Genomic DNA, 25,243 nt, shown 5'->3' on the forward strand with positions numbered 1-25,243 from the left:
AAATGTTCAAAGTTGGCCAGTTGTAACGGTTAATTTAAAAGATAAAACCTATTCATAAGTTCAAAAGAGTTTTTAGAAATTGCCGTTACCTTTGTATTTATATTATAATTTACTAATAAGAACACTCAATATAACATAATCCTCAAATTACCATATTATTAAAACCGCGATTCGGTATTTTTTGGGGGGCTACAGTCAGGTCACACCCACCCCAACAGCCCCATATAGCCACCCACTCCGCCCCCACTTAGTGTACATAACAAACGGGCTTAATTGGCAATTTAGTAAAAAGTTAAATGTGCGCGGCAGGCAGTCCCATAGTCAGTGCGCTCCTCCGGCAGAATGGGCTTCTGCGAGCGGGTGGTGTCCTCCGTAGCTGGGACTTTACCGTCTCCAAACCGAACGCTCGATCTCGATCCGAATCCCGCGCTTTCTCGTCGGACGCTGGGGCTTCCGCTCCAGCTGCTCCCGGGCAGATCTCGCACCCAAAAACAGTGAGTGATTTCCAAAAGCTTCACGAAGCCACCAAAAAGAAGTTCCAATGTAAGCCTCAACCAGTCGCAGGCATATGCATATGCGTAGTTTAGTATGTGCACGTTCTATAAATACCCATCCGCCGAGTGGTCCAATTAGTAACACACCCCCCGTTTCGAATCACTTGACATTTTCAGCCAAGAAGCTGCCCGCAGATGTGCACCCGGATGCGGTGTTCGCCTGCAACGAGCTGGATCTCAGCGAGGTGCAGGTCTATGGCTTCGACTACGACTACACCCTGGCCTGCTACAAGCCCATCCTGGAGGACCTGCTGTACAATCTGGCCCGCGAGATGCTCGTGAAGCGGTTCCGCTACCCGGAGGACATCCTGGACCTGGAGTACGAGCCCAACTTTGCGGTGCGCGGCCTGCACTACGACGTGGAAAAGGGGCTGCTGGTGAAGCTGGACAGCTTCCTGCAGCTGCAGTTAGGCTCCGTCTACCGGGGACGCACCAAAGTGGAGGCGGAGGAGGTGCTGAAGCTCTACCACAACCGCCTGCTGCCCATCGCCTACGTGGAGGGGCCGAACAACAGCTACAGGGTTCGTATCTAATCGCCTGTTTTGGATTTGGGTTTATCAATCGGTGATTTACGATCTCCTTTTTTTTAACAGCACAATACCAATTCCAAAATGGTGCAGCTGGCGGATCTTTTTTCAGTACCTGAAATGTGCCTGCTGTGCAATGTGATCGAATACTTTGAGCGCAATCGCATCGATTATAATCCGGAGATAGTTTTCCATGACACTAGGACGGCAATGGGCTCCTGCCATCCCATAATGCACGGCAAAGTTATGCTGAACACCGAAAAGTACATAGAACGCAACCCGAAGCTCATCAAGTTCTTTGAGAAGCTGCAGCAGGCGGGCAAGAATCTCTTTCTGGTCACCAACAGTCCGTACTCCTTTGTGTAAGATGCTCTTCCTTTATCTATCTTCAATCTTTTCTAATCTCTAATCTCTTTTAGGAACTGCGGCATGTCCTATCTGGTGGGCTCCAACTGGCGTGACTTTTTCGATGTGGTCATTGTGCAGGCGCGCAAACCCAAGTTCTTCACGGATGAGTCTCGCCCAATCAGGCTGTTTGATGAGCGAACGCAGTCGCACCTTTGGGATCGGGTCTTTAAGCTGGAGAAGGGAAAGATCTACTATGAGGTGAGGCGTTTCTTTTTTAATTTAGCGAAACAAATGCTGTAGTCTTAGTGATCCTTCCAGGGTTCGGTCAGACAGCTTCAAGAGCTCAAGGGCTGGCGTGGTCACTCCGTGCTCTATTTCGGCGATCATCCTTACAGCGATCTGGCAGATGTTACTCTCAAGCACAGCTGGCGAACAGGTGCCATCATTAGTGAACTGGCTGTGGGTATCTTTAATTTAAAATGTATAGGTAATTTATTAAAGATTGCTGTCTTTACAGCACGAAATTGAAACCCTCAATCGCGAGGACTTCAAGATGAGCGCCAACTGGCTGCAAATGCTGACGCAGCTAATCGAGGAGACCCAGGACGATGAGAGCGAGGCAGCCCAGATTTGCCTGAAGGAGTGGATGGAGGAGCGGGATCAGCTGCGGTGTGTAAAATTACCAAGTCTTTAAAGTGCCATTATTAATTATGCAACTTCTAACAGCAACAAAACGAAGAACGTGTTCAACGAGCAGTTTGGCAGCGTTTTCCGCACTTATCACAATCCCACGTACTTCTCGAGACGCCTCTTCCGCTTTGCCGACATCTACACCAGCGACATAACAAACCTGTTAAAGTTCTCTACCACCCACACCTTCTACCCCCGCCGGGGCGTAATGCCCCACGAATATGCCTCCCACTTCATCTAAAGAGAGTGCGGAGACGGAATAACGCCCGTTAGCAAGCTCAGATTAGTTGTAGGTGAAAAAGTGCCAGTGTTGATTGCCTGTAGATCGAATCTAGTGAATTTAATGCGTGTATATCGTTATTTACATTGTTGCTCAATAAAATCGTTGTAATAGTTCAAGAAAACCCCTTTGTGCTCATTGGCCAGATAATCCAGCTTACCTCTTAACCCTAGAATTTCCTCTTTGCTGCTTTGACATTTTTTCAGCGCAATTAGATCCCAGAGATAGGTCATCTGTGCAATGTACTCCATGGAGGTTTCGCCACACTGGGCAGCAGTGCCTTCTAGCTGCTTTCGGATAATCCTCGCCAGGTTTTCATAGTCCAGCACATCCATTGAAGTTCCCTCTGTTTTTAAAATGTTATTAATATTGAAATTATATGAGCAAACTATTGCTTACCATCAATTTCTACAAAACAGGCTGTCACCACTTCTTCCGCTAGATTTCTTTTGAGGCTGTGGTGATCCACTAGCCATTTGTCTAGATCATCAAAGGCTTTAAAGAGCGCCTTCCTCTTTGACGAATCTCCGCAGCCCTCTACGAGGTCAAGGAAGTCATTGTACCAGACGCATTGTTGGCGTTCCTTGCACACCGTGCATATAATCAAGTTGTCTGCGTTGGATGGCAGCCACCAGCTGAGATTATTCCGTTGAAGTTCCACGTCCGGCAGAAATTCCTGCCGGCAGTTGAACTTTTCGCAGCGATACCGATGGAAATTGAGCTGAAAGTAATTACAGAGTATAAATTTAAAGGTATGCCTATTTAAATGTTTGACTTTTCTCACATAGTCCTGATCGGGATCACTTTGGGTGCACTTGACACAGCTGCACTGGAATTTGTAGACCTCTCTTAAAGGTTCAGTTCGCTGAAGCTTCAAACTGTTTCTGTAATCCCTTGTATAGCAGTTGAAGATCTCTTCGCCCGCTAAAATATCCTTTGCAGCGTAGTTAACCACGGAGCACCCATCGAACTTGGTTCGAATAGAGGGAGCGCAGGCATGGTTGCACAGGCTTAAGTAGGGCAGATTGATGGCCGTGATCAGCTCCGAGTGGGCCAGATTGTGCAATTGACCGAGCTTAAGGTGTAGCGGATACTGCCACAGATCCGGCTGCAACAGGGCAAACTCGTTGGGCTCCATGCCAACTGGCAGGAGAGCATCGCCCACATGGCCATTCGCCAGCAGTTGGCCGGCGGATCGAAGAATCAATGCTGATGTAATCAGTTGCCAATCCTTAGTGCTGGCTGGCGAGAATTGGAACTGATCGAAGTAGTCGGTGTGCTCTTTCAGATAAACTTGAAGCAGATTTGCGCACAGGATGTGATAGACCAACTCCGCCTGTGAGGCCTTCTCCAAATGGCTGACCATGCGCAGGCTTTGCAAGTACTCTGGAGTGGTTTCCTGCTCTTCTGTTTGCTTGGTCATATTAAGGATACTTTCCCAAATTTCCTGGGCACAGGTTCTGTACTGGAGAAGGGTCAACATCTGGGGCATGTAGGCCAAAACCAGGCGCAAGGCCAAGTGTGAAACGCCCAGCATTTTGAGAAGATCCCTTTGGTAGGCCGAGCACTCGTATCTGTGGATTGCTGCGTGTCCTTCTCGACATTTCCTGGAGCAGTAGACAACTCTTTGGTGACACTTGGAGCAGGGAATGGGTGCACTCATCAAGGTGGCGGCGCACTGCTGACAAATCAGCCGCTGTTCTAGAGGAACAAAGCAGGCTGCTCGTTCGGAGAAGATGATTTGGCCCTTGGCTATCGGTTCTTTGGCCACCATATACCGCCCACGCTCACCAGGATCTGTATGGCTGACAAAAAGATTAGATAATGGCAATTATCTGGAAAGCTAAGCTTACATTTCCTCTAGATTTGTGCAGACATCTTCCTCAAGTGTCTCCGCATCAGTGCCTCTGTCCTTTAGGTACTGCAGTTCCTCCTTTAACTCCTCCAGCTGCTGCTTGAAGCTATCGTTCAGCTGGAGCTGCTCTAGACTAGTTAGATGCTCCTCCAGGGGCTCTACCTTCTCCAGCTTCCAGGCGCAGTGGGCCTGCCGCATGATGACCTTGTGGCGCAGCCTCTCCGGGTAACCACACTCCAGCGCATTGGCGCAGTCATCGTAGGCCTCCCTGTAGTACCCGAACTCCTGGAGGGCCATTCCGCGATTGGCAAAAGCCAGGGCCAGCTCATCGAGAGCATCCTCCGCCTCGAAAACGGCTCCCGTGTAGAGCCTGCAGGCACTCAGTACTCGCTCCGAGTCTGGGGGAGATCCTGGGCCTCCACCTCGGAACACAATGTTGCCCTCCTCGCGTAGACTTCGTGATCTCTCGGCGCACTTCTTCCTGTCGTGCGGCTGCTCCAAGTCCTCCAGCAGTTTCAGTGTCAGCTGCTGGAATTTTGCCAGCTTCTCCTCCGGCAGGGAGTCCAGGGACTTGAAGGTTTCGTACTCATCCTTATACCCTCCATCCAGAGCTATCAGCTCGTCCTGCTGGGAAAAAACTCTGGCCAAACGATCCATTTTCGCCGGCTGTCCAAATTGTTTACAACTATTCTTAAACGCAGTTGGTTATTTTTAGCTGTTTTTGATAGAGGCGCGGAATGTGCTTATCGATTATATTTCAAATCGGGTTTGTTCCGTTCAAACTTTCCGGCCTGTTCAGACAGACGGCGCTTCTGCAACAGCGACCACATTCCGCAACAACGCTTTTTTCTTTCATTTGAAGTAGGGACTAGTACTCACCAGAGAGCTGCAACGAGTATGATCGAGTACGATCGATCATCGCGCGATCATTTTCGTTTAATCCGGTAAACTCACTCGGCAAGGAATAATCACGAACAAACCCGAAAGCCAAACTACGATCCGATCAACTACCCGACTCGCTTCGTAACGATCAATGATGTGATTTTGAACTTCGGGTGTAGGAGAACAAAATGATCGTTCCGAAGCGCTCAATCGTTCCCGATGATTGCGACCTCGAGTCAGTTGTACATGAATAGATTGTGAACGGATTAATATGATTTCTTGTAACGACGAAATAAAATAGATGGAGAGTGCACTTCAATGTATTACACACAAAAAAAAACTTGGTAAAATTGACCAACAAAGATAGTTACGTAACTATTAAAATGGTTACGTGTATTTTGTTTTTGCTTTGGGTTTGTGGTTTGCTAATTGTGTGTATTTTGTTGTTGTGAAATGACTATTTACTTAGTAGAATTGACAATTTTGCTGGTTGGGGCCTGTTTGACAATTATTACAGTTGATTTTACCAAGTTTTTTTTTTGTGTGTACATATATGTTTATTGAGAAATATTTATTCCATATGAAACTTTTTCCTTTCCTTTCCATTTGATATTAGTTCTAAAACGCTTTTAAAATCTAGTACTTGTTGTCCTTTTGTGCAAATATAAAAATATGTTGTGCCAAATATAAAGCAATAACACGAACTGCATTGTCATACCGATAGGCGCGAAGCACGATCACACCAATCGATTGCACAAAATATTCGATCACAAACGGGTAAAATCTTCAAGCCGAACGTTCACACACGATCAGATCACACACTTGAACGATCACAAACGATCATTCATGGCACGATCGCATTCGCTCACCGCTCATTTCATTTCGCTCACCCGAAGCGATTAATCAAAACGGATACGAGTAAATGATCGGGTGTACCCGAAAATGATTGACTCGTTGCAGCTCTCTGGTACTCACATCAACGAAATCCGTTCTCTAGCTTTAAAGTGTACTTTAAATCTAGCACGCGGACGAGAAAACCAATTTTAATCTTTCGGAAAGATGATGGGAAAAAATGGAAAAGAGCGAAATTTAATTGAAATAGTTTTAATTAATAGAAGAAATGTAATTTTCCCTAACAAAAACAACTAAGCCAAATATTTTTATTTTATTATTTGCATTCGAAAACTTTATTTTAGGTGTGTAGTTCCCCTTATTGCTAATATTTAAGGCGAATTTTCATCAGGTCAACAACTTAAAAGTTCAGGAAATACCCAATGATAATGTTTTTTGGATGAATGTTTTTAGTTTTACAACCTATGGATAGTTCATGAACGATATTTTCAGTGTCTTTAGCTGTGCTTTCTCCCTCCCAAAAAAGTGGATATCCTCGTCAACAGGGCCAGCATTTGCATAATTCTGCAGCAGCTTCTGTCACCTAGCATTAGCATTTATGGAAAATGAGTACAACTTAATTGTTGGCAGATTTAAAGTTGTTAATGTAACAAAGCAGCGCCCACAAACAAGGCAGTGAGCTTGTTTACGGCTAGCAGACAATGCATTATTAATGAGTGTCTACGGCGCGTGGCCAACGTTTAAAATATGATCGTATGGGTGAAGGATACGATATACGTCGCTGTTTCCCTGCAAGCAATTTGGGGTGAAAACTTTGTCACAGAAATGTCTTCCAATCGAAGATGGTGTATTTTGGTCACTAATTGGTAACTTTTGGAAGATAAAAAGATAGTAAAAAACAAGAGAGAACGCTATAGTCGGGTTGGTGTCCCGACTATCTAATACCCGTCACTCAGCTAAAGGGAGTGCGAACGCTGTGTCGGGTTGGTGTCCCGACTAATAATCGTAACTCAGCTAAAGGGAGTGCGAGGGAGATAGATATATGTTGACAATTTATAAATCGTATAACTTTTTAATGAATGGTCCGATTTGAAAAATGTCTTCTACATTTCGATAGGTATAAATATACACAACAAAATTGCATTTATACTTCTCGGAAATCTTTAAAGATGTGGGCGCAGGACCCATTTTAAAATCGTTAGTGGGCGATTGTGGGCGTTAGAGGGGGCGTGGCGCTCGGCTAAAATAAACTTGCGCTGCGTAGGAAGCCAAAGAATATGTGTGGGAAATCTCAACCTTCTAGCTTTTGTAGTTTCTGAGATCTCAGCGTTCATACAGACGGACAGACAGACAGACGGACAGACGGACAGACGGACAGACGGACATGGCTAGATCGACTCGGCTAGTGACCCTGATCAAGAATATATATACTTTATGGGGTCGGAAACGCTTCCTTCTAGCTGTTACATACTTTTGCACGAATCTAGTATACCCTTTTACTCTACGAGTAACGGGTATAAATACATCTTTGAAAGAACAATATTCAAGAGGTTCGACTATCAGATACCCATTACTCTGCGTAAAGAGGGTGCGAGGGAGATGGATAGCAGCAAGCGACTATTTCCTAGATGGCATACAAGCCTATTTTGATTAAATTGGTATTTATCCACAATCGACTTGCTTCATTGACGAAAATGCAAACCCTATTAAACCTCTTTGCTGTGAAGAAGCAAGGATATCCTGAAATTCTATATAGACCACAATTGATCATAATCGAAATTGTCAACAAACAGGCGACAGAAATTTAAGCTGTTTAGTATGCATCGGGCAACATTCGAGCATAATTAATAGCATAACGAGATTTATTTGATACCCGGCCCATTCATACATCAACGAATTCAATTTGTGGCCACAAAGTTAATCGTGAATGCGAAATGACAGATCAAATTTTGCAGCCTAATTTGGCCGCCCCCAAACATCCGACATCAGGGCAAATGTAATTTAATTTCGATGTGTTGAAAATGTGACAATTATGTGTAGGTAATTGCATTTCAGTTGTTTTTTTTGGGATGGTTAAGGGGTGGGTGGTTGTTGTTTAAAGGTTGCACTGCCCATGGGCTTGTGAACTCAGTGCTGTAGGCTGGGCAAATGTTTATGCCTACGATGCAGGTCAAAGACATTCGACCAGGTTGCATCTGCTTAAATAGAAGCGGTGCGTTCTGAGCGACTATAAATACGCACTGAGCAATCAGTCCGGCATCTTCTCCGCTTCAACTCGGCCACCATGGATATCTCTGTGCTGTGGCTATACCTGCTCCTCGTGTCCGTCCTGCTCCTCTTCCTGGTGCCCACTGCCGAGTCCACGCTGCTCTTCTGGGCCTGTTTATACCGACTGGAGATCTGTCCCTTTAAGACCACCACTACTGGTACTGGCTAGTAATCGGATTGAAAAATAATTGAATTGTATTCCCGATAAATATCAACGGTCAAAGTAACCCATATACTAAGATGTAGAAATCCAAAAATAAATGAAAGCCCTCTTCGAATTCCAATTTATTGATATAAAGTTGAAATGCTGCCCACAATGAGATACATTATCAGCTGTAACGAAATCCCATCCCCCTTTATGTTCTGCTTGGCCTGCTGCTTAAGTAAAAGCCGAAGTTTTCCGGCGAGTGCAAAGTTTGTCATTAGTTATTTGCTCTAATTAAGTGTAAAGCCCGCTCGACAGTGGCTTTCACTTTGTCCGCTGTCAGTACGTGTCCTGGTTGCCTAATTCCAAAGTCAAATTCCCACCCAGATCTGCTATTTCATCGGTCGAATTCGAAGTATCGAATTTAGTTACCGTTCAGGCAGTCAAAGTCAACTCAACCAGAGTTCAAGCTCAGGTATTTACCTGTGGAAAGCCAAATTTGGGTCTTTGCTGTGAGTAAATAGTCACATTTTGAGCTGGGGTTGAGCTCTGATAACTTTAGGGGGTTTGGTGTTAAGCCCCCCTTTAGGGATACATCCTATTAATGGTTGTAAAAGTATGATTCACAAAACTTGTTTATGAAAAGTTGATTAAAGTTTAGAGCGAATGACGTGTTTGTCCTTTTGGTTAATAGTTTAAGGATCTTTTTTGAATGTGAAATTTAAAGTAGGAGTACATTGTACATATATATATCGGTTTCAGCATCTATTGCGATTAGAATTCAAATAAATTTGTGCGTGCAATTAGACAACAAAAATTTCGTTGGCGGTTTTGATATCCAACCATCCATTCGAAGAGTCAAAGGTCAGGCCATCTATGTAAATAACTCTGTATTCATCCGCGGTAGCTCCAAATATTTTTGCAATTCGCATGCGACTCAAAGAAAACCGCAGGCTGTTTGTCGCTCTGCGAACCCTGCCTGCCTGAAAACCCCGAGGAAGGGGCCTTCATTATGGTAAATGAAATTAAATTTACAAAACGCTAGACACCCCAGGCGATTCACTTAATGTGGAAGAGGACCAGGCGAAAATCAATAAATGCTACGAATGAATGGATTCCCCAATCCCCCTTGTTTGTCTTCCAGGGAAACTGAAGCGTCGCAAGCCAATTGGCATTTAATTAGCATAGGGCCAGGAATAGCAAAATGAAAGCAACAATGGGCAGGAAACAATACCAGTTCGACCTTGTAGGTGGGCGGAATAATCTCCGGTCAGAACATCGTAGCCTTTCTCACACAAAGGATAGCATTTTTGCGGCCCACTGATGGGCTCAGCAGAAATGGAATTCCAGCCACAGACCGCAAACCGATTTGGGGAAGCAACACAGAGTACAAAAGAAGAATCTGCACACAAAAAAAAACGTTGGTTAAAAGTAAGTATAAGAGTAACTATTGTATGGGTTAAATTTACCAATGAATTTTTTTGGTGTTTGCACTGCAAACACAAGGCGTCGAAGGGGACAAAAAGAAGAACAAAGTTGTGACAAAAGGGAAAAGCGACGCTTTTGTAGTTTTAACTTATAAGTTAAGGAGTTGAAGTTTTCCAGTTTTATGGCCACCGATGGTACATCAAGACTTGAAGAAGGAGCACTATAGTCAAGTACCCCGACTAACGAATACCCATTACTCTGCTGACTAATTATAAAAAATTAGCCATCTGTTGCTAGAAATGGCGACAGCTGCTGTACATTTTTAACCCTATACATGAATGAATCTTATTAAACTAGTCAGTAATAGTTATCTCTCTACTTGAGGTCTGCTTTTGGCATAATCGGAGTATAATAGAAAAATTCTATATTCGTAAAAATTAAATCATAAAACTGCTAAAACGGAGTTTAGTTTTCCGGAAAAGCTAAATTGCCTCGTAAGTTTAAAAACAACTTACTTATTTTGAACCAATTTTTAAAAGTGCTAAAAACGATTTGGCCCTGTTATTAAGCCAATTAATTTCTATCTCAAATTCTGATGAATGGTTTTGGCCCTCAAGGACTCATTTAGATAGCAGTACAACTCTTTTCATTTTTCTTATACACAACGCGTGTTGAAAGCAAAGCCCAAAGAAATATTTAAGGTAATACAGCATTGAAAGCCTTTGGAAAAGTCAAATTTAACATGGAGTTACCTTCAACAAAATTAATTTTAACTCACTATTTGATTGCACACCATGAACGTTGTTCGTTTCTGGTTGAGTGTTCTCCAAAGTCGTGGCGGAGAAACGCATTCAGCTTTCCAATTTCGGTGTGACAACAGGGGCAAATCGATGTTAAGTCAACTTTAAGTGTTTGAAAAGGTATAAAAATCGGAAGTGTGCAGTGGCGGCTGGCTTAGAGGCGCCACAATGTTGCAAGCTGTCGTCGCCGAGTCATGTCAAAGTTTCCGCCGCACTCTCCAAGCGACTTTTTGCTTGTCTTGTCATCTACGGCAGACTGGAGCCTGCGGGGTGGTGGTGGGGGTGGTGAACTTGGGGGTGAACTGACGCGTGTGCGAACCTAGGAGGCGGAGGAACCGGATTCCAGCACCCTGCCCCTCCGATCTGTGTTTGACTTACCCAGATTGTAATTCAAATTTACCGAGTGCAAACAGCAGGGAGATGGCAATTAATTAAATATCACTCATACGTCAGGTAGTGCGGCTTGCTCGGCTGGTAGCGTGGGCAGCAACATGTTGGCCGAACAATCCACCTTGCGAGTGCGAAACGGGACTCGGGATAAAGCGTGCCCGAATAAAAGAAGCACTGTGGGCGATTTCCCGGCGTGGGAAGAAGTTTTTACCACTAAGCCACGAGTGATTGATTTTTGTGAAACCCGAAATAGACCTTTCTTTGTCTATAGCTGTGTCCAATGAATTAGCTCTTAGTACAACAGCATTAGAGATGATGTTTATTAAGTGAAGTGTCACTCAGTTTCCTTTCACGGGTATTTCCGTTCAAAACAAAAAATAGGCGCTTATATTTGCACTAAAAATATAAAATTATAAAATCTATATTTTTACTATAATTTTCAGAAATATATAAAGATCGTACGTTGAACTATTTTGATTTTACATTTAAATATTCCTACCATTAATTGATGGAAATATTAAAATGTAATGCTTTTGTAATAATGGCGCCACCCACGCGTTAAACTTTTGCAACCGTTTTTATATCCTCGCATGGATATCATGTTGTTCGGAAGGAGACTCCTTTACTGCGTTACAAACTTCAAATTTTAATACCCTCTGTAAAAATATGCAAAATTTTGATTCGTGATAGACGGAAATCCCCTACCCAATTGAAATTACATTTCAACTTTTCAAATGCAGTTTTTAATATTGAAAGCACTCACATTAAAAACTATTCTCTTCTCCTCTTCTCAGATATATTTTTTCAATGCATAATCGTATTTATTGGGTGAGGGTTGTGGGGCAGAGGCAACACAAAAAATTCACTCTATCATCCAGACGAGGTGGTGTTGTAAGGACACAAGGGGGATTTCAACAGGCAGGCCAGCAGGATGAAGCAACCGTCTACGGAGGGGGACAGGAACGCCATGATAATGGCCAGCAGCACCAGGTAAAAACACACCGTTGTGGCAATCATCTTCGCTGATCTTCGCTTCGAACTCAGGGATCCAGTGATGGCTCTTCCGTTTTTATATATTACCCATATTGACGCCAATCGTAGTCGTAATTGCAGCTGCCGAAAGTCAAATAAATACGAACTGTTGATCTTTGCTTGTTCATTATTCTCTAGCGAGCATTGTGAGTAGGGTTATTATAAGTTACGTATACTTCTTACGTAAAGATAAACATCTACGGATATCAATGTTTGTTAAAAGAGAGAGTTGACTTAATTAAGTAAGTGATTCTACTACTGAAACTTTATAAAGTAACATGAAATATAAGTAAAGGTCAATGTCTATCAAAAGTAGATTTGGAACGACTGGAAAAAATAGGGTTTTCTTGAGAGTTCGCTAAGTTAAAGCTGTTTTGGATCAAGTCCGACAGCCAAGTGGAATCTTTCCACTTACTGGTAAAGAGGTATGCTAAACAAAGGTCAAAACAGCTGCTATAAATAAAAGCAAAACATTGGAAAAAAGCAGAAGCGACGCGTGTACAGAAGAAAATATTTTTGAAATAAGAATTTCCATTGAGAGCGTAAATATACGCGCACTCATGAATGAAATTTGCCAAGGAGCAGCAGCAACAGATGGCTGCCAAAAAAAGGGGGGCTCTTTCTTATGGAATTCGCGGCGCAACATCCGCAGTGATTGTTTTCAACTGGTGGTCAGCACATGCGCCGTGTTCCGCACGTGGTGGATTCAGTTGGAATTTGGCGCCTGTGTGGATCCCATTGAAGTCCAAGACTTTAACGCCGGTTCCGCCAACTTGGAGCAGTTAGTCCTGCACACGGATTCAGTCGAAACTGTCGAGGTCGCTCGCTTGCCAATCGCCGAACCGCCTCTTCGTGAAACGGAAATTAAAAAACCGAGTATGAACCAAATAACCAGCATTCCGAACTCGCTCTGAGAAATATTCTTTTGAAGCGCGCTGGCCGTCGGTCTTTTTGGTTTTTGGCAGCGGCCAAAGCAAATAGTTTCTAGCCCCGTTTTCGGGTTGAGTGCCAAATATTTTTAGGAAATTGTTTGGGGACTGACCCTGCATTTGATTTACAAACAAACAAATTGAAGAGAAGTGCTAAGAAAAGCGGAACAATTGCAGTTGACTGGCATGAAGTGCTGCCCTCCATTTGCTGATTTGTGTCCCTCGCATTATTTACAGTAGAGCAGTTTTGGTGAGTATTTTGGTAGATCGTTTAGACAGAGATTTTTGAAAATGCAGGCTGCCCATATACGAAAATGATATGATATTCTTTTCCGTGTTTTATCATCCATTATGAGTAAATGCTATCATTACCAAAACTCCCTTACCCCCTTGCTCAAAAGTACAGTTCCTAACCCTTTCCCATCGCTTCTTGAATGCCGACAGAATGCTGAAAGCTGTCAGGTCTACAGAAATTTTAAATTATTTATTTTCTTGGTGGGGGAAACAAAAACTCGTTGTTTGAATGCGAAAAAGTTTGACGAAATTAATTAAAGGACGTCAGAACGTGTCGTTACTCGGAGGCAAATAAGTACGAAAGGCTACAGTTCCATATTTATTGGGTCTTCCTTTTTGTCATGACAACCCCAATGGGGCTTTCCCCCTTTTTTTTCCATATTTTGACTCTTCTTTTCCTATGAAACTCACAAATATTCAAATCGTGTCATAGCCTAATACTTTTAATTACAGACCAAATCAATTTGGAGCTAATGAGCCTCCGCTGCGGAACTTTAAGGCAGCAAATTATTCCATAATTTAGCGAAGATAACATTGGGGTATCCTTATCATCCGCTTCTTATAGGATGGGGGCAAACGGAGGTCATTGAGTCGCTCTGGTCTGCAATTTTCCTTCTCAGGACAGCGGGGTTCCGAATCTAATTAACTTCGGACGGTTTTTTGCCCGGAACTAGAGGCGAAGAAACCAAGTTTCAAATAAAGGAATGTTTATATTTTTCCCTGAGATAAGCCTCCCGAGGCAACGGAATTCTTTCGACGCTAAACAAATCCCTAGTTCGATTCGTTTGGCGCTCGTGTCACTGTCACATCATTGCGATGACTTTTATGGAAGGATCTGAATCGGGCCGGGAAATTAGCATATTCGTTAGTCAATCAGTCAACCAAATCCAGAATCGGGACGTGACAGGGCCACATCACCAGAGATCACATCAAATTTGTCACTCACCTGGCGAGGCTGGAAGGTAACCGAACGGATGAATGTGTAATTAGGCAGCGCAATCAGTGCCACAGCCAGATATCCAGATATCCAGATATCCAGGCCCCAAACTCATAAATTTCCGTAATTAGTGCGTACACTTTGTGTGCCTTTGTCTTTCTAATTGTTTATAGCTGGCGCCACAATGGAAATTATCACGCATACGCCGCGTTGCACCATCGTGTGTTACTTAATGGCACAAAGTTTAGCTTAAGGTGAAGAGCTCGACTAGCTGATATTCCCCTCTGCTACCCCCTAGTCCACAGGTGTCGCCGCAACCCTTTTCATCTTCAATCGCTCTCCGCCAACCGCGCCATTTTCGGTGCCAGAAAAGTTTTGCGGTTAACAAAATTCGAAAATTCGAAACGGCGCACAAAACGCGTGTGCGTAATTTGCCCGCAGGGCCACATTTATTCACCGCCTGCACTTGACTATCATTTGATTATGATTTTGGGGTTAGTACCCGTGTGTGTGGCACATTTTCTCATATTCGTAATAAAACCGGGTGGGTGGATCGATTCTGAAAAACCCTGTCGGACTTTAAAGCTGCCCCCGGCAGTTGTCACATACTGCACACCGCATCCTCTGTGATGACAGATGCAAATATTATGGTTTCCTTTGGCACTGCGATGATTGAGTGGGACTTTGTTGATGCAAATGGATTACACGATGCAGACGACAGAGGATGCAGGGCTGCAAGCGGAAAAATCGGAGTTTGAAGGCTGGATAACAGGGGGATTTATTATGTCAGCGGATTGCCAGAGGTCCAGTGTTGACTTTCGAGCTAATGGATAAAGTTTCTTTGATTTCCGAGCCCAGCCATTAATGTCGGAATGTCGGAATTTTAGTAGCAATATGTGGCGACAATTTCCATGGCAACTTTTCGCGCCCCGCGGCACTCGGCAGTTACCACGGGTAGTTTGTCTCTGTTGTGGCTCCGAGTACAAGTTATTTGAACTTTTCCCATTTAATTCTTACAATTTAATTGCCTACAAATTGCGGGAAGAGTGTGAGGAGGCTGGTAAAATGCCATAAATACCTATACAAGGCTCTATCAGGTGTTGGCAGTCGATTTCTTCGATTTTCAATCTCACGCCGAGTAAGTAATAATAAATTATATTTTATTTGCGAGCAATGTCAAAGCGACCCCTCGAAATTGATATTTATGTGTATACACAGCCATTTATGGGTTTCTCGGGGGATCCAAATTGCCGGCTGGCTTAAAGGCCCCTCTTCCTTCCATTCGTTGCTCCGTAATTTATTGATGAGAACATTAAATGCCGGCAACATTCCAAGCTTCTTATTGAGTTTTGTGCTGCGATTCCGTTTCGCTTCCGAAACTAAGCCCTTAAAACTGAATGACAAGTTTCCTTTAATGCCGCTTCCACGAATGCGCTTTCTTAAATGGGGCGTTTCGCATTATTTTTGTAATTTGCCATTTTCTTATTCAAATACATTGTCTCCAGCCATCGACGACGACTTTAAAACTTAAAAAAAATTCCCTTGGCTTATAGATATTTCTTTTTGCTGCAGAAAGCACGAGAAATTAATTTGACATATAAAACTGATTAATGTCGGCGCTGGTTATTAATGGCCACCAGGCAGCGGAGGCCCAGGAAACGGGCTGCTGCTCGGATTGCGAGTTGCGGATTGCGGCGAAGATGAGCTCCCTGGTCGAGCATAATTAGGCTGACGTTCTGGGCGCTGGGCGCCGCTAGTCGACGCCTATTAACTGATGAATATGCAACAGCGCCACTCGCCTCATCCATTACGTAAATGAATTCCATAAAGCGGTCATTAGCTCGGCTCACCTTTAGCGCACGAATCTCGGACTCTTAATTAGTTAATATTTCTTGTGGCCCAACGCAGCTGTTATCGGTGGTTATCCTGGTCTCCATTCCCACTGGTTTTGTCCTTGGTGCAAATCTCTGACAGCTGTCTGCGAGTGTCCTTTGGATGCAGCACGCTGACGCAGAATGGAATTCAATTACCGCTCCAGTCAGCCGTGCAGATGGTGAACGAGGCACGCCATAAATAGGATATTGAATAAGTGAAGCAGATGAGCGTGGGAACGATTCCATCAGAGGAGCCGTCAATTCCCGACACTCGACACATGCTCGATGAAGGCAGAATCCTTAGCTCGTCTTTTTGCACCGGTGACAGGACTCACCTGTCGCCTAAGAAGATATTACTCATTTCCCGCGATTCTCGCTCTACCCCGATTTCAACCGCTTGATAAATGATAGCCTGACTGCTCGGCAATCATCGTCTGCGGTCTACTAATGCTATAAATTTCGACCGAATCTGCGGCGGTCCAATGATTTATTGAAGGCCCTAATTTACTTCGGGACTTTGAATGTTTTTGCTAATGTTGTCACATCGAAAGCAAAGCTAGTTGAAGAACGATGATGATGAATTTTTGATTGACTGCAAGCCGAAAATTAATCAAACAGAGAAAGTTACTTCTTAGGAAGGGAAAAGAGGGGGTAGCCCATCTCTTATTTGCCCAGGTCAGGTGGAAATCAGAGTTCCTCTTTACTGCTTCACTGTCCGAGTTCGAACCCCATTCGTTTTCCCCCTTTTTCCCGAAGATGGACTGCAGTCATTTATCATAAAATCGTTCTCCGTGTCACTCCCCCCTGCAAATCCCTCCTTGGTTGACCGGACAAGAACCACAGAATGCCATAAATAATCCCAAGGAGCTGTTAAAGAAAGACGTTTGTATCTTGTATCTTTTATTCCCTTTCGTGTTCCACACATCGGCTCCACCTCTTTTCAAGGCAACATTGTGTGCTTGCCATTCCCTTTTCAGCTGGCAAGTAATGCGATTGCAGGGGAAATGCAAAGGGAAAGAATCAAATAAAAGAACAAATGATTAATTTGCATAAAGATTCCGATTCAAATTCAATGGAGGTGACCACGGGCCCCCATTGTGTGGGCTTACTTAGTTTTCCATTAAGCGTTGCGAAAAGTGTTTTCATTTCCCCACTGACCCACTGGCCTTCTCATTCATCTGGGATTTAATTTATTTTGGGCTAACCAAAATTGCCTTTAGCTAACTAAGCCGCAAAATGAAAGCCCACTGCGTCCCCGAATCGAATTTCTTTTCGACTGTAAGTGTAAGCACATCGATGATAGGATAGCCATATGTTTTGCTCTACCAGGCAAATTATACAATTACTGAGTTTATTTTTTTCCGGTATTCAAATATTCCTAATATATTGCCTTTGTTGGAATTTTGATTTATTTCTTTTTTTTAAATAATTGTATAAGTAGTCTTCCCCATTTAACTGTCTACACTGATAATTACTTATGATTTATTAGAGCACAGTCCCATTTTTAAGTTAAGTAAATCTTAAAGAGGTAAACAGGTCATCACTATCGCACACTCAACAAACAAAATGCTAAGGGTAGTTTTATCGCCCGCTTGTTAAATTTAAAGGATGCTTTAAAGTTTAAACTGTTATTTCCTATACGATGTCAACGTTGGGTTTTCCTACTTTAAATTTAACAAAGGGAAGAGAAACTGGGCCATAGTCGAATACCCACAGATGAGTATATATTTGGTAGAATATAATATTATTTTACGTACGAAGTTCAACGCGAATAATCATTCGGAGAAATATGAGTTTATATTTTTGGAACAATTAAAGTTGTTATCTTTTCGACACAATATTTTACTTTTCACAAATCACAAATAGATTTCTCCGAAAACAATAACAGAAAAACCTAAAACTCTAGCTTAGGTTTCTCAACTCCTGTCAAATATTCTTTCCACGAAATTTCCTGTCATGTTTACATTTTCGTCCTGTCAGTTGGGCTGCCATTGTTTTTTACATTATCGCGAAAATTCAATGCCTCAGGAATTGGCATACACTTAATGTGTGTGTGCGTGTGGCCTTCAGAGGCTGTGGAAAGCCAAAGGAAGGAGCCACAGAAAATACGAAAAACATTCTGTGATACATGGCTCCCAGGGGCGCAACTTGTCATGGTTAATCAATTTGTAATGAATTTTCGAGTGAGTGTCGGGAACAAGAGGTGCCATTCCAGTTCAAAAGTTGTGCAAGAAGTGTGCAAATTATCAGTGGCCAAGGATAACCACCCTAAGAACTGGCTTAAAGTTCTCTACCATCGATTTCCGAAGAAATCCATCTTTAAGATGATTGCCCATAAACATTTCGAATCAATCGAAAGTTCAAGTCCGCCGCCGAACATTGATCGTCTGCAGCATCATGACCATTAGAAGATCTGACATTAAGCAAGGCAATTTTCCATAAACAGTCTATCGTAAACAATTCGCGGGTATGGACATGGACGTGTCTAGGCGAGAAGGCAAATATTTACAAAACACTATATTCCGATCGGGCGGAGGAGTCCTGGCCAAATGGCTGGCGTCGACCACATGAAATCAATTAAAATATTTGGCCAACTGCTTGCAGCACATAAAACCGCGTTGAGGGGGAAACATGGGCCATGATAATAAAAAGTAATTGAAAGTGCGCCGCGAGATGCGACTATAAAAAATTGTGTATCCGCCGCGTGGCCGCATGTATAGCACCGTTCTACGGCGGAGGGATGAAAAAATGAACTGCTGACTGCGGGAAATATCGGCGATAATTGAAAATTATCCAAATAATGAAAATATTCGGAAATGAAGTACTTCTTGTTTATTTCGAGCGCAATCACGCGCCAATGGAAACCAAAACAAAGCAAAAGCCAAGAGGTAAGAGCCAAAAGCCTCAATCAGAATAGAGTCACTGGGTCGTGAATTTGGGGGATGGTAGATTGTGAAGGGGAGAGGGACCAGCTCTTGGCCCAGCTGTCCATCACATGGCCGATGGAATGCTCACTAGTCGAACGAAAGTGAAAATTAATTAAAATACTCGAACGGTTTGGGTTTCCTCGGCCGCACTTCCTCCCCCCAAAAAAGTGCGAGTACGCATATATTTTCATTCTTGTTTTTTTGATTTTCACTCATTTCCATGGCCATGCCAGCTGAGTAGCGGGAGGCATCTCAAATATTTGCCAAATAATTAATCATGCCACTTTGCGGCCCCAGAAATCTCTGACAGATCTGCTCGCGAAACGCCTGCGTCAGTCGGTAGGCAGTCCCCGACCAGAGAATTCCATTGCCTGCGGGGCCACTGATAAAGGCACACAGCTTCATCATCGCAGGACGACCGACGACGACGACGGCTGCTGCCCAGATTACGATAAATTTTTAAATAACGCCGACAGCTGAAGTTGTCTACACGCCTCGCTGACGGATGGCCCCTCTTCAGGGTCGGGAGTTCCTCGGTTCCCCCGAAAAATGCTGCAGGTGTAGGTTGATTCTGCATTAAGTGCCTTGTCCGCCGATTAGTCAGCAGCATGCCGAAATTAACGTAATCAATTACTGCCCACACAGCTGTGCTGCCGCTTATAAACATAAATCAGTTTATTTTGCCCAGTCAGCAGCGGGTCTGAGTGGGCAGGTAGAGGAACTCGCTGTCCCTCCAGAAGTCCACCAGGGTTCGCTGTTGCGGCAGGGAGTCCAAGTGCTCAAGGCATCTGGCAAAGAGCTCGCCCTGCCTCACATGCCGCATGTGACCGGCTGCCACCTCGGACATGAACCGGTCCACCGAGGAATCCCGGCCAGCGCTTCCTCGCTGCGGCACCGCTTTCAACCGCAACTTGTGTGTGCTAGTAGCATCCACATCCACGAGGACGGTGGAAGTGGCCTGCCGGTTGTACACACTCCTACTGGGCTTGTTGTCCACGAAGATCTCGAAGTGGTCCACGCTGTCCAGGTCGTGGGTGAACCACTTGAGGGATAGGGATCCCCCGTCCAGTCGCGTGGCCCCGCAGATGCTCACCGGGTAACTCAGGCGCGCCGAGGGATGCCGGCGTTTCCCGTGCAGATCGGCTTTAATCTGGCCACGCACTGCTGAGAGGGCGCAGAGATCCATGAAGAAGTTCTTGGCCAGCAGCTTGGCCTCCAGTCGTTTCTGCCCCTCGGGCGACTGGAAGAACTCCACCCTCTTCACAGCCCTCCGCATATCCTGGCAGTGGTGACACTTGCACTCCTCCTCGTAAGTCCTACAGCTGGTGGAACCATCCTCGACATTGCTCCCACCTGGCTGGCTATTTGGCTCCGCCTCCTCGGGACTGAGCAGAGCGAAGGGATCGGGTGGCAGCTCGCTCTTCGCGCTGCTTTGGGATCTTGAGCGGGATCTTGAGCCACGACGGGAACTTCTGGAGGTACTGGGGCGTGGTGAGCTCTTCTTTGACTGGGTCAAGTTCCTGGCCGTCACTTTGGATGATGACCCCTGGCTGCTTCTCGATAACCGCGATCCCTCGGAGTTCCGAGCAGAGGAGGAGCTGACCAAGGCAAATGCAGGTTCCAAGGGTGCATTCTTAATGTTCCGGGGTGACAGCCGGGGTGATCTTCTGGGTGAACTCAGTTTCTTGCGGGGAGATGATCTACTAGAAGAGCGGGTTCTTGAAATCGGACCAGAAGATGCCTTGAATTTAAGAGCAGTGCGACTCCTCGACTTGGAGCGACTTCTGGATGGTGGTATTCCAGAGGGTGGCTCGGAAGTATCGGTTCGATATCCCGCCTCCGTCCTGGTTGAGTAGCCCGTGAGGGGTGTAATGTCCGAGAGCAGGCTGGTGAGGTCGTAGTTGGCGTTATTGAGCGACTGATTGGAGCGGAGAGCGGTGGGCGTCATCTGCGAGGTGCTGGGAACGGTAAACTGGGCCGGAGAATCGGTGATCAGCGTATCGTTGGACTTGCTGAGATAGGGATTCTCCCCACTTGCCACCTGGGAGGCGGAGGAATCTGGGGATACCTCCGAGGGCTTGGATTGCGAGATAGAGGCGCTATTTTTGATAAACTTTTGGAAAAGGCGCTTCACGGAGGTGAAGGATTCGCCGGCGCGAACCAGAGCGACTGTGCTGCGGAGGAACTGCCTGATCGAAGCGGTGGTCGATTCCTGGGAGTTGTTTGAACCACTTTGGGCCAAGGGGCTGGTTTCTTCGGGTGAACCCTCCTCCAAGTTCTCCTTAAACGATTGACTGAGAGAACTACGGCTATTTGTGCTGGTACTCTCCCGCATTCCGGAAGTCATCGAACTTTGACTGGTCTGCGGACTGACGACCACAAAAACGGGCGGTACGAGTTCCGTGCGCTTACTAGAGCTGTTTTTGATGGAACTCCTGACCGTGCGGTTGGTCATCATCGGGTTCTTGCTGCTGCCTGAGGGAGTCGCCGGCATTTCCTCGGGCAGCATGATGCTCACCCTCTTGGACATACTGAAAATTTCACTGTGACGCTTGAGAGCGATTTCAAGGGAATCTTTTAGGACTACTAGAAAAGTTTACCAATCGAAATTTTAAGAGTGTGTGCTTGGCAATTTCCCCGAATGCCACCTAACTCAAGGGCAACTTGACTTGGCCCTCGGCATATCGGCTGCCTAAAATGCAAGAGCGTGTCCCGCATTCAATCATCTTCAATGGCGACTAATGACTGGGCCTGCAGGCGAGGCGGGGAATTATAAGAGGTCGAGCAGCGATTGCGCATAATTTCGTCAATGTCTGTCGCCTTGAATGGCCTGGACCCAATTTGCATAACTCGCGGACCTTTCAGGGCACATTAAATATGTCCAAGGCCTGCGTTGGAGGTCCTCCAGGCACCCCGGATATTTTTGGCTCTAATTAGAGCTGCATGGAGCATAATGAGTTGCCGTTAGCCCGGGGCCTCCTCTATGATGGGTTCTGACTTCAACCTTAAAGCGCGCCGAGTACGGCTTTAAGATTGCTGCTCCTGCTAGGCTTATTATTCGGCTTGGCTGCTCACAAGACACGGCGAATGATTAACCGACATGCCGCATTGCACATACGCCGCGTTGCCTCAGCTACAACCGAAGCACGCAAGTGTATTAAATTATTTTTGCTATATGATTTATTTAACACGTAATACGCATTCCGAAACGACTTACAGTCTGTTCTGCGGCTACATATACGGTGGGAAATATCAGTAACATTTGAGATTAAAAACCCCAAACGGAAATTAAGAGGATTGAAAAGGGAGAAAAAATATGTAATAAGTAATATCATATTCTTTTCAACCAATTCGAAAATCTATATGTATATGCTGCATGTGGAAATTTAATGTTGCTTATTTTAACATCCAAAACAATCTGAAAACACTGACTTTAACAATGAAAATATTTTATTTTTGAAATATTTCTTTGCCACCTACCTACCTATATATTTAAAAGGATACCACTGTGCCGTGAAGGAAGTAATACATCGCTGGTTATAACCTATCAAATAAAAACACCTCTTAACGAGGTAAAAAACTAGTGACGACCGCACCTTCAACATACAAAAGTTCTGATATCAACATTTGTGACGAAAAATTATTACACTCGTCATTAAATAGACTTTCTAATATTTTCTCATTCGGCCCGCCCTAGCAAACTATTCCAGCCTTTTTCCCTTCACAGGCATTTTCTATTGCAGCGTGCCGAATGAGAAAATATTAGAAAGTCTATTTAATGACGAGTGTAATAATTTTTCGTCACAAATGTTGATATCAGAACTTTTGTATGTTGAAGGTGCGGTCGTCACTAGTTTTTTACCTCGTTAAGAGGTGTTTTTATTTGATATCAGAAGTTTTTGTTTGTTTACATTTGCTCTCATGGGAGCTAGTATATACATTTAAATTTAAATTGGTCAATCATAATTTGTAAGCCATTGTATTTAAACAAATTAAGTTAAAAAGGCGTTTAAGTATTTCAAAATACCTTTAAAACGAGGTATAGCACATTTCTGTACCTTTAGTAGTGTAGAACTTAAAAACTAACGAAATTTAGCTATTTTTAGCTTTTTTCCCGCTAAAGTAGCGGCTTTTTCCAAAAATCGTAGAACAAAAGATTCCTATATGGAACTCTTAAGTGCAAATTTACTGATTCCATGACCCCAAAATACTGTTCGTATACCCTCACACAAAATTCAATACTCAGGAAGCTTTAGTTGTTCGAGCTGGCAAAAGTGGCTATTTTCGTATAAAAATAACTTTTAAACGTGACTTTTTACAGTAATGTGTTATATACCAAAATTTAAGGAATCTCAAGGGCTATACAGTTTAAAGTTGTAAAGAAAATCGTTAGAGCCGTTTTTGAGAAAATAGCTAAAAAGTGATTTAAAAAAACAACTTTTAGCCATAAATTTTAAACTATTGCATTAAGCCAATTTTACCCAAGGCAACGCGATTAGCATTTTAAATTACCTTTTAAACGAGGTATAGCACGAGTCTGTAGCTTTGGTCGTTTAGAAACTATAAGCCGTCAAAATCTAGCTTTTTTCAATGATTTCCCGCCAAACTAGCGGGTTTTTCCAAAAGTTGTAGAACAAACGTTGTTCATATCCTGCTGCTAAGCACAGTAAAATTTAGTTCAGGATCCTAAAACCACGATTTGATGCATACCCACAAACAAAGGGACAAATTATTTCATTTTGGGAAGAAGAAGAAAATCTTATTTTGGTTATAACTTTTGAACGGAGCATCGGATTTTATCATATGACCCCTCATTCGACGGGAATTTTCAATAGAAAAACTACTAAAACATTGCGAGGGGGCATTTATCCCCACCGGCCCCAACAGCTCCAAATTTCGAAATTTTCACTTTTTTACTTTCACCGCTCTCACTCCCAAGCCAATTGATTTTCTTAAAGTCTTGGTATGCAATCCTGTTAGTTTTCGCAATACCTTTCGATAGGTGTATCATTCATTATGATCGGACCATCACAGTAGATTTTCATTTCTTCGTGTATATATAGTAGTCGCCTTCGCACACTCTCCTGGTGCGCTTCGTCACTACATGGACTGCCGTCCATAGTGATAATATCTGACTTTGTCTTGGGCTAGGCGGTGGTTCTCCGCGGGAGACCCAAGTTATCCCCTGTTAGACATTTTCTGCGGGGGGCAAACACTTCTTTTGCTCGTGTCCCGACGTTTGAAATTGCCTGACTGCTGGCTTTTATCTAGCACACACCGAATTCAGCTCGTACGCGAAACCTAAATCATAAATAAATGTTTTTACCTAGACCGCCGCTCAGAACAGATGCGTTTTACAGTCGCACCTCCAAATTTTTTACACGCTTAAAGAGCAAAAGTGGTGGAGACTCTACTGAAACTAATGAAGAAAATATAAAAATTCAATTTAATTGATTGAGGTCAATCGTCTTCACTCCGGGGCGTGTCTGGTCGGTCAAGTTTAATCATTTCTCTTGTTGATGGCACCGATGATGCCTATTGCCTGTCCAGCGATCCCCTGGGACAGCCTCTTAAAGTAGATTGCATGCGGGCACCGCGGGCTCGGACTAAGCGGAAACTTTAACTTTTCCACTTTCGCCCATGAAAAGAACTTATTCTAAAGTTTTCGCCGTGCCAAAAAAAGTTTCCTGATTTTGAGCGAAAAAGACTGATGTATTTTTTCTTGTTGCCAGCAGCTATTTGACGTTTTTCGGACAGTTTTTTTTAGTGGCATAAATAATTGACTAGCGGAGTGAATTTATAAGGGACAAGTTGATTCGGTACACAAAAAGGGAAGACTTTCAAACGCACACCAGAAAATGTACACCGACCGATTCCTTTTGAATGGCGACCGTTTTTCAGGTTAAGCCCCGTTAACAAAGGAAGCCCGAAATCATAAAAAGTCATGACCCCAGCGATTACATGTGCTTGACTATGTGTGAAATTTTATTTATACCCATTCCTTTTATCAACACATTTGTGAGGACTATTAAGCCTGGCCAAGAGAGTTCCATTTGCCAACAATTACCCCAGCTTCACTGAGACAGATTGGCAGCCATTTCGGCTGGGGGTTGGGAGGTCATTAATGAGAGGCCTTGGGTCAAACCCGCTTATAAGGGCCAAGCATATGTTCTTGTATATTGCCTTTTATAGGACTTCAAAGTGGGCAGAACAATTTACCTCTGGACGAGA

At 44.0% G+C, this 25,243-nt stretch overlaps 5 protein-coding genes across 5 annotated transcripts; 2 read left to right on the forward strand and 3 right to left on the reverse strand.

The window, feature by feature from the left end:
- Window positions 1-133: 133 nt before the first annotated feature.
- Nt5c (5' nucleotidase C) lies at window positions 134-2,523 on the forward strand. Its single transcript, XM_017147778.3, has 7 exons — window positions 134-543; window positions 672-1,075; window positions 1,148-1,443; window positions 1,501-1,687; window positions 1,748-1,888; window positions 1,947-2,098; window positions 2,156-2,523. The coding sequence occupies exons 1-7, from the start codon at window positions 297-299 to the stop codon at window positions 2,358-2,360; spliced, it is 1,632 nt and encodes a 543-aa protein (XP_017003267.2). The 5' UTR covers window positions 134-296; the 3' UTR covers window positions 2,361-2,523.
- Window positions 2,430-5,019, reverse strand: Smyd4-1 (SET and MYND domain containing, class 4, member 1). The gene is made up of 4 exons (XM_017147777.3): window positions 4,253-5,019; window positions 3,184-4,204; window positions 2,799-3,120; window positions 2,430-2,745 (listed from the first exon to the last, which is right to left on the reverse strand). The coding sequence occupies exons 1-4, from the start codon at window positions 4,909-4,911 to the stop codon at window positions 2,477-2,479; spliced, it is 2,271 nt and encodes a 756-aa protein (XP_017003266.3). The 5' UTR covers window positions 4,912-5,019; the 3' UTR covers window positions 2,430-2,476.
- A 3,253-nt stretch (window positions 5,020-8,272) lies between these two features.
- On the forward strand, window positions 8,273-8,425 carry LOC108061519 (uncharacterized). The gene has a single exon (XM_017147769.2). The coding sequence runs from the start codon at window positions 8,273-8,275 to the stop codon at window positions 8,423-8,425; it is 153 nt and encodes a 50-aa protein (XP_017003258.1).
- A 3,391-nt stretch (window positions 8,426-11,816) lies between these two features.
- On the reverse strand, window positions 11,817-12,064 carry LOC108061497 (uncharacterized). Its single transcript, XM_017147728.3, has one exon. The coding sequence runs from the start codon at window positions 12,034-12,036 to the stop codon at window positions 11,890-11,892; it is 147 nt and encodes a 48-aa protein (XP_017003217.1). The 5' UTR covers window positions 12,037-12,064; the 3' UTR covers window positions 11,817-11,889.
- Window positions 12,065-19,571: 7,507 nt separating this feature from the next.
- On the reverse strand, window positions 19,572-21,663 carry LOC108061596 (uncharacterized). Its single transcript, XM_017147898.3, has one exon. The coding sequence runs from the start codon at window positions 21,540-21,542 to the stop codon at window positions 19,701-19,703; it is 1,842 nt and encodes a 613-aa protein (XP_017003387.2). The 5' UTR covers window positions 21,543-21,663; the 3' UTR covers window positions 19,572-19,700.
- Between the last annotated feature and the right edge of the window lie 3,580 nt (window positions 21,664-25,243).

This window comes from Drosophila takahashii, chromosome 2R, assembly GCF_030179915.1.
Source record: "Drosophila takahashii strain IR98-3 E-12201 chromosome 2R, DtakHiC1v2, whole genome shotgun sequence".
NCBI lineage: Eukaryota > Metazoa > Arthropoda > Insecta > Diptera > Drosophilidae > Drosophila > Drosophila takahashii.

What these genes read in the sequence shown, in the direction of transcription:
- Nt5c (XM_017147778.3), top strand. Translation starts at nt 297, where the DNA reads ATGTGCGCGGCAGGCAGTCCCATAGTCAGTGCGCTCCTCCGGCAGAAT. An exon ending in GGCCGAACAACAGCTACAGG is followed by an intron (nt 1,076 to 1,147) that starts GTTCGTATCTAA and finishes TTTTTTTAACAG; the next exon opens with CACAATACCAATTCCAAAAT. An exon ending in AGGGAAAGATCTACTATGAG is followed by an intron (nt 1,688 to 1,747) that starts GTGAGGCGTTTC and finishes TGATCCTTCCAG; the next exon opens with GGTTCGGTCAGACAGCTTCA.
- Smyd4-1 (XM_017147777.3), bottom strand. Translation starts at nt 4,911, where the DNA reads ATGGATCGTTTGGCCAGAGTTTTTTCCCAGCAGGACGAGCTGATAGCT. An exon ending in GTGATCCCGATCAGGACTAT is followed by an intron (nt 3,121 to 3,183) that starts GTGAGAAAAGTC and finishes AATTACTTTCAG; the next exon opens with CTCAATTTCCATCGGTATCG. An exon ending in CTGTTTTGTAGAAATTGATG is followed by an intron (nt 2,746 to 2,798) that starts GTAAGCAATAGT and finishes TTTTAAAAACAG; the next exon opens with AGGGAACTTCAATGGATGTG.
- LOC108061519 (XM_017147769.2), top strand. Translation starts at nt 8,273, where the DNA reads ATGGATATCTCTGTGCTGTGGCTATACCTGCTCCTCGTGTCCGTCCTG.
- LOC108061497 (XM_017147728.3), bottom strand. Translation starts at nt 12,036, where the DNA reads ATGATTGCCACAACGGTGTGTTTTTACCTGGTGCTGCTGGCCATTATC.
- LOC108061596 (XM_017147898.3), bottom strand. Translation starts at nt 21,542, where the DNA reads ATGTCCAAGAGGGTGAGCATCATGCTGCCCGAGGAAATGCCGGCGACT.